General features: G+C 35.2%; 1 protein-coding gene across 7 annotated transcripts in view; it reads left to right on the forward strand.

The window, feature by feature from the left end:
* Positions 1-18605, forward strand: part of side-IV (sidestep IV) — a 502822-nt gene that overhangs the window by 423604 nt on the left and 60613 nt on the right. For all 7 annotated transcript variants that reach the window (XM_067761095.1, XM_067761090.1, XM_067761096.1 and 4 more), the window contains 2 exons: positions 14659-14828; positions 16523-16646. In XM_067761095.1, the coding sequence (XP_067617196.1) occupies positions 14659-14828; positions 16523-16646 (294 nt within the window). The remainder of the gene's footprint in view (positions 1-14658; positions 14829-16522; positions 16647-18605) is intronic.

Raw genomic sequence — 18605 nt, forward strand, 5'->3', positions numbered from 1 at the left:
AAACGAGGTCGTCCACGAAAAGTATTTAATGTTTTAAATGCTATGAGTACTAAGGAGGTGCTTGTTCCTCAAACATACGAGGAGGCAATTAGTAGCGATGAAGTTGATTTATGGAAGGCCGCCATGAAAAAAGAACACGATTCGTTGGTTGGAAATAATACATGGTCTTTGGTAGACTTACCAAAGGGCCAGTCAATCGTAGGGTGCAAGTGGGTATATACCTTAAAGCGCAACGAACATGGTGGCATTGAGCGGTATAAGGCACGGTTGGTGGCAAACGGGTGTTCACAGAAATATGGAGTGAATTACTCGGACACTTTTTCTCCAGTATGTCGGTTTGAGACCATACGGTTGGTATTGGCATTAGCAGCAGAGATGAAACTACATGTACACCAGATGGATGTATGCACAGCATATTTAAACAGCGAACTAGATGATGTCGTATACATGAAACAACCACAAGGTTACCGTGATGAAAGACAACCAACAAAAGTCTTAAGGTTGAACAAGGCAGCAAGCAGTCTGGAAGAGCTTGGAATTTCAAGTTAGATGAAGCGTTGAGAAGTTTAGGTTTCAGTCAGTGCGAGAGCGAACGCTGTTTGTATAAACAAGATATAGAAGGTAACCTTTGCTTAATCCTTGTTTATGTTGATGATCTGCTTCTAGCATGCCAATCGAAGGAAATCATGACTAGGGTCAAGGCGAATATATGTGATATTTTTGAATGCATTGACAAGGGTCCCCTTCATATGTTTTTTGGTATGCAGATTGAGCGTGAAAGTGAACTAGGTGATATCACCATTGTTCAATCCCAATATATCAAAGATTTATTGACGCAGCATTGTATGGAAGTATGTAGGTCAGCATCGACACCATTAGATGCTGGTTACCAAGTAGCGTGTGATGATGAACGTTGTACTAGGGTTGATCAGACATTATACCGATCTACGATTGGGGCGCTGATGTGGCTGGCGCTTTCGACAAGACCGGATATATTCCATTCGGTAGCCAAGTTGGCACAGCGAAACAAAGATCCACATAGCGAACATTTGGCGGGCATAAAGCACATTTTAAGATACCTAGCATCAACCAAAAATATGAAGTTGCGATATAGAGCATGCGGTCAAGGGTTGAAGGGTTACGCAGATGCCGATTGGGGCGCCAACAGAATTGATCGAAGATCAATCACCGGCTGCGTGTTCTTCCTTGCAGGAGGGGCGATTTCCTGGAAGTCAGAAAAACAGGATTGTGTAGCCTTAAGCAGTACCGAGGCCGAATACATGGCCATGTCATCGGCAGCAAAAGAAGCACTACATTTAAGACGTATTATAATTGAAATTGGATGTGGTAACGGTCAAACTCCAACGATATTGTACGGGGATAACATTAGTGCTCAACATTTGGCAAAGAATCCAGTGCATCATGCTAGATCGAAGCACATTGATATCAGATATCATTTTATTAGAGAGATTGTTGAGAAAGGTGAAATAAAGTTAGAATATGTATCAACTAATAACATGATAGCTGATATTTTAACAAAAAATTTGTCGAAGAAGAAACATACAGATTTAATGAAATTGTTAAGTTTAGAAGAATAACATTCGCATTGAGGAGGGGTGTTGAAATATGATACATAAAATAGCAACCCTAAATTTGTAACAATGCGTATGTCAGATAATCTCACTCTTTCATTGTTTTTGACACTTTGAGTCTCTTATTAAACGTTGAACAGTACACTCGTGTTTTTACTTATTGATCTTTGGGAAACACCTCAACATAACTTTTAACAATATGTTTTAGCGTTAATAATATAATTACAGAAAATGTGGACAGTTCGGATTGTAATACACTTCTAATGGGATAAGCTACCTCTTTTTGATAGATAAAAAATGTTTCATATACGCACAGTACCCGTATTTTCATGTGGTTGCGTATAATTTGGTTGTTATTAAATGAAGCATCGTGCATATTTCCTATTCAAGGTTAAGTTTTTTTCATTTAAAGATTATATAACTTAATTATGTTTCGGAGGCTAACTTCGAAAACGAAGAATTCCTTTTTCTTATATTTCAATCTCTACAAAAAGTTGGTTTGGTTCAATACCCGAAATAAAAATATTTTTACTTATAGTCGCATTGTATGTAGACAGTGAAAAGCTAGAATATAAAACGCGTAAGGCTGTAAGATTTTTTTATTACTGAAACAATGTCATCGCGCCTTTCACTCTCCACGCTCTCTCTCTGACAATAAACGGATAAGCACATAAAAGGATTTTACGCGTTGGATTTTTGGATTATTTTGAAAAGCAATGCTAACGGCTTCATGGCAGTGATGAATGTTGCATTAGATGCAACAACAACAACAAACTAAAAGCAAAAAAAAAATAAACACTGCAATAATAATAAGTCTGATAACAATAACAATGTTTGAATCAAATATGCTCCGGCCAAGGATGCTGGCAGAATTTTTCACTTTTGTTATCTGACTCGTTGTTATATATGTATGCATATATATGTACATTTGTTTGTAGGTATATATGTATGTATATATGAATATAAAAAGCGAACAAAATTTTTATAAGAAAACTACAACGAGTTGAAAGAAAATTAAAATAAAATTAAAAAACAAAACTTAAAACTTGGTCGAACAACAACAACCTCTATTGTAGAATATAGGTACATGCAAATAAATGTGGTATACATAATAAGCGTGTGTTTGATGTAATTGGGTGCGACTACTACGAAAAGTTGAACTGGCTGGTCCATAGTTTTACCAGAATTTGTTTGACGGCCAATCAGAAAAACCCCAATTAGGTAGCAGAACTTACGTTATGGAATAACTCCGCTCTTTTGGAAAAATCCATAAAACGTCTACCTTTTTTCGCTACGTACCTTGGGTCTTGAGATCAAAACGTGGACACGGGTAACCCTAGAATGTGTTTATACAATATGGATATCAAATGAAAGCTGTTGATGAGTGCTATAGTACAGTATAATTTTCATACAACTGGGATGCTAGTGTCTCGAGATATAGCCCATAACGTGGACACGTGTACCCCTAGAATGTGTGTATACAATATGGATATCAAATGAAAGCCCCTAGAATGTGTTTATACAATATGGATAACAAATGAAAGCTGTTGATGAGTGATTTAGTACAGGATAATTTTCATACAACTGGGAGGCTAGGGTCTCGAGATATAGCCCAAAACGTGGACCCGGGTACCCCTAGAATGTGCTTATATAATATGGATAACAAATGAAAGCTGTTGATGAGTGATTTAGTTCAGGATAATTTTCATACAACTGGGAGGCTAGGGTCTCGAGATATAGCCCAAAACGTGGACCCGGGTACCCCCAGAATGTGTTTTTACAATATGGATATCAAATGAAAGCTGTTGATGAGTGCAATAGTACAGGATAATTTTCATACCCCTGGATGACTAGGGTCTCGAGATGTAAGCCAAATGTGGTCCCGTGAATGCCTTGACAATATTTTTACATCGTGGGTATCAAATTGATGCTGATGATGGGTGCTTTAGTACAGGGTAGTTTTAATACCTATTGGTGACTAGGGTCTCGAGATAAAGGCCAAAACGTGAATCAGGGTAACACTAGGATGTGTTTCTACATTATGGGTATCAAATTAAAGCTGTTGATGTGTGCTTTAATACAGAGTAAGTTTTACACCGTTGGGTGACTATGTTCTCGATATACAGGCCAAAACATGGACCCGGATACACCTTGAATGAGTTTTTATATTATGGGTATCAATTGAAAGCTGTTGCTTAGAGCTCTAAAGTTCATTGTGATATTCGATTTAGTCGCATCAAGCTGGCAAAACTGATAAATATGCATGCGAAGCCGAAATAAAGACAAGAGTTAATAATACCCACATACCTATTTACATACGTCCTATTCGATTTGCCTCAAATTTCGTATATAAATTTGCCTAAATAAGTATTTACGATGCGTTTTTCCGGGAAGTATACGAGAGACGGACTGGGACTGGAATTAGGACTAGGACTGGGACTGAGACTGAGACTCGGAGTGGGACTGGGACTGAGACTCGGAATGGGACTGGAACAAAATACATACCACCCTCTGGGACTGGCAATAAGATATGAAGAAGAAGGAGAAAAACTTGAGAGAAAAGAAAAGAGAGAAGGCGGAGACTGAGAAAGAGATAGAAAGAGACGAAGATGGAGATAGATGAAGCGAAAAAGGAGGAGTGAATAATAGGGTTAGGAAAAAGTGAAGAGGGGGAGGGTAGAGTTAGATGGAAAAAGCTTATTAAAATTTATGCAGATAGACCAAATTTAGGGCAGAACAACGTCTGCTGGGTCTGCTAGTATGAATATAAAAAGCGAACAAAATTTTTATAAGAAAACTACAACGAGTTGAAAGAAAATTAAAAAAACAAAACTTAAAACTTGGTCGAACAACAACAACCTCTATTGTAGAATATAGGTACATGCAACTGTGGTATAAATAATAAGCGTGTGTTTGATGTAATTGGGTGCGACTACTACGAAAGTTTGAACTGGCTGATCCATAGTTTTACCAGAATTTGTTTGACGGCCAATCGGAAAAACCCCAATTAGGTAGCAGAACTTACGTTATGGAATAACTCCGCTCATTTGGAAAAATCCATAAAATGTATCAGACCTAGCTTAGTTGTTTCCTCCAGGTCTTGCAAATCTGCCTACTAAGTGAGCCTTGACTTCAAGAGCACAGGGCACGATCACAGAACGTACTCAACTATTTCTTACTGCAGCTTGCACGTCATACATCTACTGGAATTGACGAGGCTAAACCAGAATGCAGTCTTTAATTAGTTTCCCTATCGTCATCTCTCTTGTCTTAGGTCATTTATCTTTATAGATGTAAGGAACTTTTTGAAAGGGTTAGTCCAATGTTGTAGAATTAGCACATTATCATACACATTTTGCAGCCTCACGCTTCTGTCTATGCCTTTCTTGCTTGTTGTGTCACATGCTACTACTGCCTCCTTTTGGTTACCCAAAGGATTAAACCTTTTCAAATCTGGAATAAAGATCTAGACATACCAGCAAATGTCTTACTATTTTATCGTCTTTCGCCAAGATGTAACCAATTCGTTACGTTTTGTAGTTACTTAGACGATATAAATTCATTTCACAAATAAAGAAAAATAAAATAAAAAAATTTTAAACACATCCTTTATATAAATGGACAAAAATTTGCGAAAAACGTCTCCTTACTTTGATTTTCAAATTTTGACATAGAAGTTGCAAAAATATTTATGAGAATTAAAAATATAAAAGTGGGGCACACATTACTTGGATTGGAAAGTTGGTAGGAAAGGAGATATTATTAGTTAATCAATTGCGCTCCACCTTTATATTTTTACTTCTCATAAATATTTTTGCAATTCCTATGTCAAAATTTAAAAATCAAAGTTTAGCAAGAATATGTCTTTATACAAGGAGACATTTTTCTCTGATTTTTGTCCATTTATATAAAGGAAGTGCTTACAATTTTTATATTTTATTTCTATTTTCTCCTTTTCTCACATTTTGTCGGTGTCTTAACCTATCTGTTTTACGCTTGTAGCTCAATGAGAACTTACATAAAAATAAATCCCAAAATTCCCTCCGTTCCGTTCGATTTTTCTAAATATCTCAGTCCATGCGCCCCCTAGCAAAACTTTTTGGATTGTGTCATCGGCTGTCATCGACCTCTGCATTAAGTTGTAAAGTCTTTGTCTCTAGCTCATCGAGAAGTTACGTAAAACCCGGTTCCAAATTTCCAAATTATTATCTAATTTTTTCGATCCGTGCGCCACCTAGGGGAATTTTTTTCTCCTTTTGTTCCTTTTTCACGGTTTCTTAACCTGTCTCTGAGGTTTCGTGTTTGTAGCTCAATGAGAAGTTGCTTTAAAATCGATCTGAAAATACCAAATTTCCAAATTCTTATCAAAATATTTCGATCCGTGTGCCACCTAACGGAATTTTGTTCTGCTTTTCTTAAATTTTCTCGGCGTCTTATCCTATCTGTGAAGTTTTACAGTTGTAGCTAAATGAGAACTTACATCAAAATCAATCCTGAAATTCCCTCCGTTTCGTACGATTTTTCTAAATATCTCATCCCGTCCGCCCCCTAGCTAATATTTTTGTATCGTGTCACCGGCTGTCATCGGCATCTGAATTAAGTTTGAAATTTCAAGTCTCTAGCTCATCGAGAAGTGACTTAAAAGCGGGTTTGAAAATGTTCAAATTCTTATCTAATTTTTTCGATCCGTGTGCCACCTAACGAATTTTTTTTCCTTTTGTTGCATTGTCACGCTACTCTAACCTATTTGTAAAGTTTCACGTTTGTAGCTCAATGAGAAGTTACTTAAAAATCGATTGCAAGATTTGTATGAAAAGCCGACAAACATTCAACAGACCTAATATAAAGGAAGTAAAAAGTATTTTAGCGGAAAATTTTCCTTTAAACCGATATTAAGGCGATAAATAACTGGAAAGTTATAAATTTAACCTTGTTTCAATAATTTTTGAGAACTCTGTTTTCAATTAAATTGTTTCCATTTCCTGATGCATGGCTCAAGAAAATATTTACATATTTTATTAATATTAAAAAGGTGAGCAAATCCCATTAGCTTTCTATGCTCTGTTATCTTGCAAGAACAAACATCGCAGTTTTGTTTTTGAGTCACGAATATGTTCGCATTTTTGGTCTACTTGATCTCCCAGTTGCGCATCCTATTAACTTTGTTTTGATAGGAAACCGGTTTCTTTCCTTGCCTTAGAAATGGTAACCTGCCCACTTTTGTCAACCGATTTCCTCGCATCATTACGAATCTCTTTTGCCAGTTATACCCTATCGAATTCGATACTTTCACGGCACAAAAATACTATCTTCCTCGTTTCGTCTTATCGCCTCAGTTACTTTTATTTCTATCGATGTAGTTTCTAAATGCTGTCTCGTTTTCGTATCTTAATATTGTTTCGCATTGGTAGAACAGTTCTTTCCGAAGGCTGTTAAGAATTGGGAACAACGACGATATCTCTGGCTAACATTTCTTCAGAAATGTCTTATCGAATATGTGACTTGCGCGATAGAGAGTGCTGGTAGTAAGGTGGAGATATGGCATTAGGAGTGTTGAACATACACATTTATGTATGAGACCTTGAGAGTAGAGTATTCCGCGGATTAAGCCAAATTACAGGGCGAGTTACATGTAACGCAGTCATTCTTTCCTGTGTGAACCAAAATTTCTTTTATTTGATTCATTCACTTCAGTGAGTGACAATAAACTTACATGACTTTATGAAACTTCTGGTATTATATAGTTGTTGCTATGAACGTGAGTAACTGGGACGCAAAGTGTCACGGCGTCATACATAATCTGGCTCTAAAACTACAAAAATTTGCGTAAATATTTTAAATTTCGTTTTCGCCATATTTTTTTATTAGAAGAGCAGAGTAAGGCCGTGTAACGTTGCGCGACGTTGCGATATTGCGTTCATATCGAGGCTTGTGCCGCTGGTCTGATACACTATTTCACAATTATGTGGCGCACTGGCATCACTAGTAACCTATACTTACTGTGGGCTATATTTAATGGGCGCTATGACCCACAGAAATTTTCATCAGAGGAAGGACAAGCTAACTACGAGTTTACATGCAACTATGGGCATAATATTCTACCTTACATTTCAAAAGATGGATCATTTAATACGGAGACTCCTTAGATCAGGGCTGGGTCGGAATATAATGGAATACAAAATTATACAATTCAAAAATAAGAATTGATCATTTTAAAACTTATTAATGATAATTGACTCTTATAGTTATTCAATAAATTCGGGTTAAAGTATAACGAGTCTTGGTTTCAAAAGCATTCTTAAGATATTGTGACGAATATTAGCAGTTTCGAAACGTCACTATGCCGCTAGTCATAAATTCTGGCCAACAACAACAGCAGATAAGCATATGAAATATCAGATAAAATGGAAAACAGCTACACATGCATGTACACTAAGCTGGGTTGATTTGCATGGACGAAAGTTAACCCATATCGCGCCATAGATTTTTCGATAGGTTTTGGGCTCAGGAAAAAACAGTTTCACTAAGCATACCCAAAAAAATATTTTTCGAGCCTGCAAAATTTGAGTTTTTTGACTTTTTTTCTTTGATTTTTAAGGTTTTTTTCATGACCGACTTAAAAAATTTTCATTTGATTTTAATATTTTTATGTATACCCTGTCCGACTCAAAATTGTCCGGTAAAGACTTTGGCGATAACAGTTTTTTGAAAAAAAAAAAATATTTTTTGGGTTTTGAGGAGTGTTTTGGTGAATAAATTTATTTTTTCGCCATTTTTTTTAAATGAATCTTCAGAAACGTGCAAAAGTGTTGCCGATGAAAACGAATTAGTCTGATAGTTCCTATCCCACTTAAAGTTATGAGATAAAAAGGTTGGCATTAACAGTTTTTAAAAAAAAGAATTTTTTTTTTGGATTTTGGGACTTGTTTTGATCGAAATCGATTTTTTTCATTTTCAAGGCTCCAAATAATTTTTTATTTATATGTTTCCGTTAGACCCACCAATAAGTATACCAAAATGATCAGGGGACGAGTTAAGTTGATTTAGTCATGTTCGTCTGTCAATCCGTCCGTCCGTTTGTTTGAAAGCAAACGCTAGTCCCTCAATTCGAGAAGAAATCGACTTTTTTCATTTTCAAGGCTCCAAATCATTTTTATGTATATGTTTCCGTTAGACCCACCAATAAGTATACTAAAATGAGCAGGGGACGAGCTAAGTTGATTTAGCCATGTCAGTCTGTCCGTCCGTCTGTCCGTCCGTCCGTCTGTCCGTCTGTCCGTTTGTTTGAACGCAAACTAGTCCCTCAATTTTTGAGATATCTTAATGAAATTTGGTAAGCAGGCATATTTTGATTGGGGATTTAACATATGTCGAAATCGACCGAATCGGGCCACTATAGCATATACCTCCCATACAATCGATTATTCAGTATGAGGGTTTTCGCCATTTCTGCCCCATTTTAACATCTAGCAACATCGAATTTTACCACAAGCTTACGTATTGGGCATAGATGGTTGTCTGAAAAAATCGTCAATATCGGACATATTTATAATAAAAATCGATTTCGAAAAAAAAGGAAATCATCTTACCTGAACAGTCGGTTGTATGTCAAATGTCAAATCCCCCATCAAAATATGCCTGCTTACCCAATTTCATCAAGATATCTCAAAAATTGAGGGACTAGTTTGCGTTCAAACAAACGGACAGACGGACAGACGGACGGACGGACAGACGGACATGGCTAAATCAACTTAGCTCGTCCGCTGCTCACTTTAGTATACTTATTGGTGGGTCTAACGGAAACATATACATAAAAAAAGATTTGGAGCCTTAAAAATGAAAAAAGTCGATTTCGACCAAAACAAGTCCCAAAAACAAAAAAATTTTTTTTTTTTTAAACTGTTAATGCCAACGTTTTTATCGTATAATTTTAAGTGGGATAGGAACTATGAGACAAATTCGTTTTCATCGGCAATTCTTTTGCACATTTCTGAAGACACCCTTAAAAAAAAATGTCGAAAAAATAAATTTTTTCACCAATACACTTCTCAAACCCCAAAAAATATTTTTTTTTTCAAAAAACCGTTATCGGCAAAGTTTTTAGCGGGCAATTTTGAGTCGGACAGAGAATGCATGAAAATTTTAAAAACAAATGAAAATTTTTCAAGTAGGTCATGAAAAAAACCTTAAAAATCAAGGGAAAAAAATCAAAAAACTCAAATTTTGCAGGCTTATTATTTTTTTGGGTATGCTTAGTGGAACTTTTTTTCCTAAGCCCAAAACCTATCGAAAAATCGATGGCGCGATATAGGTTAATAAATCGACCCAGCTTAATGTACACAACAGTAATGAGCGCATATTACATACACATATATATGCATAGAAGGCAACATTAAATATGAGAAGTAGAGACACAGCAATAAAGCGCGCACATGACCTCCTCTAAACCTTAAATATACACGTATATAGCTAAATGCAATATGAGATACAAAAACTCGAAATAAATAAGCAAATATTCGAGAAGTATGTTCGTGAAAAATCTAGACCCAGGAAGAAATAGATGATCGAGGCTACTGATAGTATAAAAGCAGCGCAAGCTAAGGAGTAGCCATTCAGTTTGATTTTAAAAGATAGCAAGTGAAGTACGCGATTGTAATGTACTACTAACATAGTAGTGTTTTAAATAAAGAACATTTTGCTACACTGAATATTTTAGTTAATTATTCGACAGCACAGCGACTCTAGCGATAACAGACTGCTCTGAATAATCGAGAGTTTCTAAAATTTCCCTTCAAAATGTTTAAGTGACGTGGTTTAAGGGACTAATTTGGATTAATTTTGGAACTATTTCGGCTGCATTTCGGAGCGATTTGAAGGTATCTTTGGAGTAATTTCGAAGGATGGTTTAAGGGACGAATTTGGGATGATTTTGTAGTTATATCGGTGTAGTTTCGGACTATTTCGGGTATATTTTATGGCCATTTTAGGAGTATTTCGCAATGGCTTTAAGGTTCTTTTGGGATTTTATTGGGACTTTTTGGTGTATTTTCGAGATAATTTCGGGGTTCTCCCGGTATAATTTTAGAATAGTTTCAGAGCAATTTCTGGTTTCTTTATAAGTATTTTTGGGATGATTTAAGCGACATTTTTTCGTTTTCACTGCAACTGTCGGGTCATCATCATAATAGGCGCTCAAAAGAGTTTTCTTCGAAGTGAAACCAAATTTTAAAACAAATCTTTTCAAACCAGAACCAAATTCCCAATTCATATTTATATATCGATTTTCAAATTTTTTCTATGTGGGTGGGATTAAAACAATAACTTGCAACATATAAAACTTTAAATTTTATAATGAAATAAAAAATGCATGCCATTTTAACTGTATTAAGCTTTTCAAACAGAATATCATTGCAGTAGCAACAAGAAAAGAAAGAAGTGCTAGACAGAAAAGTGAAAAATTGCAATTTTCCTGCTGTTATGCCAACTGTCCAGAAACTTGATCTGGTATTTTTTTTCTTTATTTTTATAAACTTTCATTTTTTTTAATATCAAGAAAATGCAAGCTGTCTGTTAGGGATCGCGTTGAGCAACGCGAATCTAAGCTGAGTATTAACCATACCAAAAAAAAATATCTGGTTGGTATTTGTATGGAAAATAAATAAATGAAGTGGAAAAAAGCGTAATAGCGTTAGATGCAAATATACAAAGTTGTAACAAAAACCAAGCAACAAGAATATTCGAAAATTTTCACTAAAGTTTATATTTTGTTTGGAAAGCAAACAGCTAACGGAATTAAGAAATAAAGTTGAAAGCAAAACAAAATTTTCTTGATTTATCGGATTTTCAATTTAAAATAAAATAATTGAATGCACTTTTTTGTTTTTTAAACAAACAGAAAGGAAAATAAGTTACGTTGGAAAGAGGAAAAAAATCCTTCATTATTCCTAGATTCAGGGTTTAGAATAAAGTGCAGGGTTTCTCCTGTAAGATCACCCCTCCTTACTTAGTCCTTGTCCAATTTGGGACCTTGTACCTCTTTGTAAACAAGACCATATCCGTCTTATCGGCATTGACTTTCAACCCGACGTTATATGCCCAGGTATGACTATCCCGAAGCGCCCGATCCATCAAAGAACTAATCGTTGGAAGGCACTTTCCACTTATGACAATTGCAACGTCATCTGCGTAAGCCGTAAGTTTTACGGGTCCTTCATCGAATCGCCTGAGCAGTTGGTTGATGACCAGCGTCCACAGCAGAGCTGATAGCACCCCTCCCTGCGGCGTGCCCTGCCCACTGATTTCCTGGCCTCGTACAATCCCAATTGTGATGTAATCTTCCTGCAATTTAACATGCAGCCGATCCATCTGATTAAGGTGGGATGTACTTTAATGTAATTAAGACCATCCATAATCGCCCATTTAGAGACATTATTGAAAGCCCCGGCAATGTCTAAGAAGACTCCTAGAGCATATTCCTTATATTACAGGGCTTTTTCTACGCTTATTACCGCCCTATGCAATGCGGTGTCTACCGACTTGCCTTAGGTGTACGCATGTTGTGTTGTGGAGAGCAGCTTTTCATCCACGTTGGACTTTATGTACACATCTATCAGCCTCTCAAAGGTTTTGAGCAGAAATGATGTTATGCTAATAGGTCTATAATCTTTGGGATACACTTGACCGATCTTCCCCGCCTTTGGTAGGAAAGCTACACGAGCATTTATCCAAGAGTGCTGTACATGATTAAGTCTTATGCTCCCATCGAATAATGTTTTAAGCCATTCGAAGGCCGCCCTACTTGAAACTTGTAGCATGGCCGGGAATATACCATTCGGCTAAAAATTTTGGAAAAAATTAAAGGATCCTCTTCACGATTTTCTCCGGGTGTTTCAAGGTAACTTTTGACCATTAAAGGTTAATTGCTTTCGGAATCATTTCATAGTCATTTTGGCATAATTTGGAACTGTGTTTAGGATCATTTCAACACACTTAAAATACTATTGGAGTACCGTTTTAGGAATATTTTCGTGGCTGTTTCAAAATTCGCCATTTAAAAAGATTTGCCATTTAAAAAAATTGTTAGCACCATTTCAAGATCGTTATTGACTGCGTTGGGGATATTTTTGAGTACCTTTTAAATGAGTTTCTTGTATTTATTTTGTGAAAATTTTGGGGTATATGTAGTCATGCTTGTAACTAAGGAAGTATCTAGGTAGCGCATATTCAGGCACGTCGTAATTCTGTTATTTAAACAAAAGTGCAGGCGCGAGCGTAAAATACGTACACGAAGAAAACGTGCTATTTCCAGCTATCGTTGACTCTATCGATAACCTTTCTTCGACATGCGCCGTTGTACTATGGTTACCTAACATCTAAATGATAAAATAGCAATATTAAATTTGGATGTCACTCGTTCTTCTAGTAAACTGCTTAGATGAGTGTTCCAAAAAGATCAATGTTCAAAACAAGAAGAACGAACTAAATTTCCCAAAGTTGTTAGCAGAAAGAATAAACCCAAAATTTCGACAACCTACATGTTGTTGTTGTTGTAGCTATAAGGCATTGGGTAACAAGCACCATTAAGGACTAGCCCGACAATCTCGGGGACGATTTAGTATGACCACATGAAACCTTCATACCGCCTTCATAACCCCTATATCCATGAGGAACTTGGTATTGCCATAGCCTCGGCTATTGAAGGAAAAGGATTCGCCACGGGTAGATGAGGTTGACAATTGGGTTGGAAAAGCTATATATTGCGCTGGCAACCCTTTTAAAGAGATGCGCTACACAGCCCCTTGAATCAATTTTGTATTTTAGTCGCCCCTTACGACAGGCAGATATATTCTAAGGCTTCTGCATCTTTGCCATCCGTTTATGTATCGGTCACTCAATTTGCACAGGTAACGGTAACCTACCGTAAAATGGCAACATTTTCATCCACTTTTGATGAATTTTGTAGATATTAAGGTGTTCGAATCAGAACACTTGAGGTGAAAAGCCTCTTATGTAGTATCAACTTTGAAATTTATATCAAATAGCATCTAACAGCATTTAAGGTTCGTTATGAACGTAGTATTATAAAATTTATAACTTCTCAATATTGCGATAAACAAATAATAAACATTCGAAAAAAATATTACACAAATTGCTTTTAAATTTATATTTTAAAAACAATACATTTTGTAAGTCTATTCGACCTCTAAGCCCCACTCTTAAAATCTGACCTTGATTACCACCAACAGACAGTAACTGCATAACTTCTTTTACCAGTAGTTGTATGTGATGCATGTAAACTTGTGTGTGTGTATACTGGTGATGCTGCTCATGGCCTTTCGCGTGCTGACTTGATACTTAATTGCAATTTAAAGCTAACGCGGCGACTTTCAGGCTAATTACACTTGCGAAGCAAACACAAAAAATTCAAATAGAAAAAAAGCCTAAAAAAACTTTAAATCGAATGCATAGAAAGCCAAAAGAATAAGGGAAAAATAGAATAAGCGAAAAAATGCCAAGCGAAAAATTTACACGCACGCACATACATACAATAAGGATATAAAAACTGGACTTTTTTCCACAAAATAAGTAAAATGAGATTATAAAGAAGAAAAAACAATGTAATATGTGGTGGAAAAAGTAAAGACGAAAACTGAAAACTGGGGTTTGTTTTAAGGTGTAGGATGCTGCCAACGGTGCCAGTAGCGCGCATGGCTGCTTTTCCGCATTCATTTCATTATGCGAAGCGTTGGACATCCACAAGCAGCAATTCAAATTTTTTGCTGTCATTTTCTGCTTACTTTGTTTACTTGGCTGGTTTTTTTGTTGCCAACTCCACCTTTAGGGGTTTTTGCAACAAACAAAAGATGAGAGTTATATCTTGTTTGTATATATGTATGTACCTACATTAGTATGTATGCGCACACCCATGCGATAACCCACAAGGGAGCACTTAAATATTTTTATGTGCATGCAAACAAAAAATGCCCTTTTATGCTCTCCTGCGTATACATAATCTCAACTTTTAAATTTTTTTTTATTAATTTTTATTTTCTTCTTCTTATTATAGATGCACCAATTTGTTCTACCGATCACGAAGAGCTACTCGGTGCCCTAAAGCATGAAACTCTGATGCTCAAATGTGAAGTGGACTCATCACCACCATCGGAAGCATTTACATGGACTTTTAACTCATCCGGTGAACAAACGGAATTGCCCGCGCGATTGCATTCAACAGAGGTAATTATACAGTTATATATAGCAATGTAATTGTGTTTGTTTGTGTGCTGCTGTATATGGCTGTAGAACGGAAAGCATTCGCTGTGCAATGACTCATATTCAAACAATGCAATTGAACTGTACTCACATTCAAGTGGATGTTAGCGATCTCACTTACACACACATACATATATACATATATATATAGACACACTGTTAAGTAGTTGCCATAATAAAGCACAAAAACCCTAGCATACTTTCCAGCGCATCCCTTGTGCTGACCGTGCTATCTTATTTTCCGCGGCTTGGCGTTGACCTAAAAGTGTCTGCATTTCATTTCTTTCATTCAATTAATTTTTTGCTATCCTTTTACTCATTTGTGCATTTATATATTCTCTCAATTATTCTTTCGTAACTAATGGACAGTGGGCGTGTCAAATGTTGCAAATTGATAGCGTTAGTATTCATTAAAAGTGCACAAAATAAACAAGAAATCTTTGAAGCTTTACTAATCATGCTAATGAATAAATTACAAGATTTTACTAGTTTTTGCTTTTAACGTTCTTAAGTAAAATAAATGTAGTTACGTTAATATTGAAGCAAGAGTGATGATTTTTAGAAATAAGCAGATTATTTTCTCCTATTATTTCATGTTGATGGTTCTCTAAACTAGGCGTGAGCTTTGAAGTTTGTTGCTCAATGGGAATTTTTTCAAAGTTGATGCCTTTGCGCATACTATACATATGAATTTTGTTATCACATCAATCCGTGCACCACCTAAAGGAAATTTGTTCTCCCTTTGGTGCAATGCCACAATATAACTACGGGTAAAATATGCCAACTCTGAGTGAGAAATATAAAGCAGCAAACAAGATATCAGCAGTGGATTTTTTTTTTTAGTTTTGTCGATTTGGCTTTTTTATTTTCGATAATTTACGAACATTTTTTTCATAAATTTTGTAGCTAAAAGTGTGAAAATTGTACTCAAAAACGTTTTCGAAAAAGTTCGAAGATGCCAGAAAATTTAGCGAAAACTTCAAAACTTTTATTTAGAGTTTTTGAAATTTTTGAAGTATGTATCCCAAGCAATTTTGGTTAACAAGGTGTAAGTTTTAGGCCTCTCAAAATTTGCACCGACAGTTTTTTTTTTTAGAAGGATGTTTTATATTTTCCTCTATTCGAAGAACACTTATCTTTATATTTTATATAAAAACAAGTCTTAAACATACTCCGAAAAAAAATATGTCAAAAATCAATGCGAATCTTGAGAGACCTATAATAACACTGTGTTAACCAAAATTTATTTGGCAACAAAACTGCATACTCAGAAAGATTCAAAAAAAAAATCTAAATAAAAACATGGTTCTCGAATCTTTGAATTGTTTTGATGATGTTTTTGAAAGGTTGGTTTTCATGCTCCCAGCTAAAAATTTTATGTAAGTGTTTACTTAACTATTGAGCATAGAAAAAATAATTTAATTGATAAAATTTGATAAAAATTGTCAGTGGTTTTTTTCATTTTCACTGCTGTATGGATGCCTATATTATGTTGATACAAGAATGTCCAAACTTTCAGATCAACGCACCACCTTCAACACCCGGTTATGCTATTCTTTAGTAACTTGTTGCTTTTATGTATACAACAAATAACGTTTGCTCTAAAATTTGCGACTTAAATTATATATGAATTAATCTTCAATTTAACCTCATTGCAGACCGGAATGTCCAGATTGAACTACACGCCAACTACTGATCTGGATTACGGAACAATTTCTTGTTGGGGTCGAAACTCGATCGGCATGCAAAAGAGTCCTTGCATTTTTCAAATTGTTGCTGCAGGTGAGTAAGAAAATTCAAAAAAGAGTTTTAGCTAAAATTGGTTTAGTAGTTTGTAAAGCACTATTCAATAATAAAACAAAATAAAAATAAAAAAAAAACAAATCAAAAAAAATAAAATAAAATTAAATAAAATAAAATAATATAAAACAATATAAAATATAGAAAAATAAAATAAAGTATAATAAAAGAAAATATAAAAAAATTAAGGAGAGATAAAATAAAACAAATTAAAATAAAATAAAATAAAATAAAATAAAATAAAATAAAATAAAATAAAGTAAAATAAAACAAAATAAAATAAAATGAAATAAAATGAAATATGAAATAACAAACTATAATAAAAAATATTAAAATAAAGTAAACAAAAATAAAACTAAAATAAAATAAAATAAATAAAATAAAATAACAAAAAAAAAATAACATAAAATAAAATAAAACAAAACAAAGTAAACTAAAACAAAATACCGTAAAATCAAATGGATTTAAAAACATTTAAATAAAATAAACTTGAAATAAAATAAAATAAAATAAAATAAAATAAAATAAAAAATAATAATTAAATAAAGTAAAATAAAAAAATTTTACAAAATTAACAAAATCAAAAGGCGATCTCAGCCAATGCAAAAACTGGCGCGGCATTACATTGCTTAACTCAATGCATAAGGTTCTAGCATTCATCATACTGGCAAGAATATCGCCCACGCGCAACGCACAATTGCGTAAAGAACAGAACGGCTTTATACCAAATTGATCTTCCGTGGACCACATCAATATCCTACGAATAATCATAGAACAGTCTAATGAAAGGAGATCGCCACTATATCTTCTCTTCGTTGACTTTGAACGTGCGTTTGACACAATCTTCCGTGACGCGATATGGAGTGCTCTGAAAAACTGCGGGGTCCCAGAGAAAGTCATCGACATGATTAAGGCCCTCTACAAAGATGCAATGATCAGTGTACGCTTCAGAGGAAAAAACAGCACCAAATTTGGCATAAACAAAGGCGTAGGACAAGGGTGCGTCCTATCACCGCTGCTTTTCGTAGTAGTGCTGGACGATGTCCTAAAGCGCACAAGCGCAGAAGCCCCAGATGGGTTACGATGGAGGCTGAATTAGAAACTAATTGATTTAGACTACGCTGATGATATCGTCTTCACTACTCGCGCACTAGCTGCTGTTGCCGTAAAACTCCAGCGACTCGAAATCAATGCTCAAGCAGTCGGTTTGAAAATTAACTGCGCAAAAACTAAGCTAATGAGACTGCATACAACGAACATATCTCCTCTCCAACTTTCATCAAATGGCAGCACTATCGTCATTGAGGATGTAGAAGAATTCTGCTACCTTGGCAGCCAAATTACTAAAGATGGCGGCGCAGAATCGGATGTATTTTGAAGCATCTGTAAGGCACGAACTGCATTCCACAACTTAGGCCGAGTATGGCGCTCTCGCATATTGTCGATGAAAACAAAACTGAGGATTTTTAACACCAGCGTAAAATCAGTCCAATCTACTCACGAACAACCCCCCAAACAACACTGAAATTAAAAAACGTAAGTGGGATTGGATCGGTCACACTCTCCGCAGAGAAGATGACAACGTTGCCAAAATGGCCTTCCAATGGAACCCACAAGGAAGCCGGCGCAGGGGACGTCCTCGACAAACTTGGATGCGTACGATTTTCAATGAGAGCTCTTCCACCGCCACCGGGAATGGAATAAGACGTTTAGCGACTGATAGAAGATGTTCAATTCTATCTAGGAATATAACTAATAACTAAAATAGAATAAAATAAAATAAATAAAATAAAATAACAAAAAAAAAATAAAATAACATAAAATAAAATAAAACAAAACAAAGTAACATAAAACAAAATACCGTAAAATAAAAGAGATTTAAAAAAATTTAAATAAAATAAACTTGAAATAAAATAAAAAATAATAATAAAATAAACTTAA

The sequence above is a fragment of the Eurosta solidaginis genome, chromosome 1 (genome assembly GCF_040869045.1).
Source record: "Eurosta solidaginis isolate ZX-2024a chromosome 1, ASM4086904v1, whole genome shotgun sequence".
Lineage (NCBI taxonomy): Eukaryota > Metazoa > Arthropoda > Insecta > Diptera > Tephritidae > Eurosta > Eurosta solidaginis.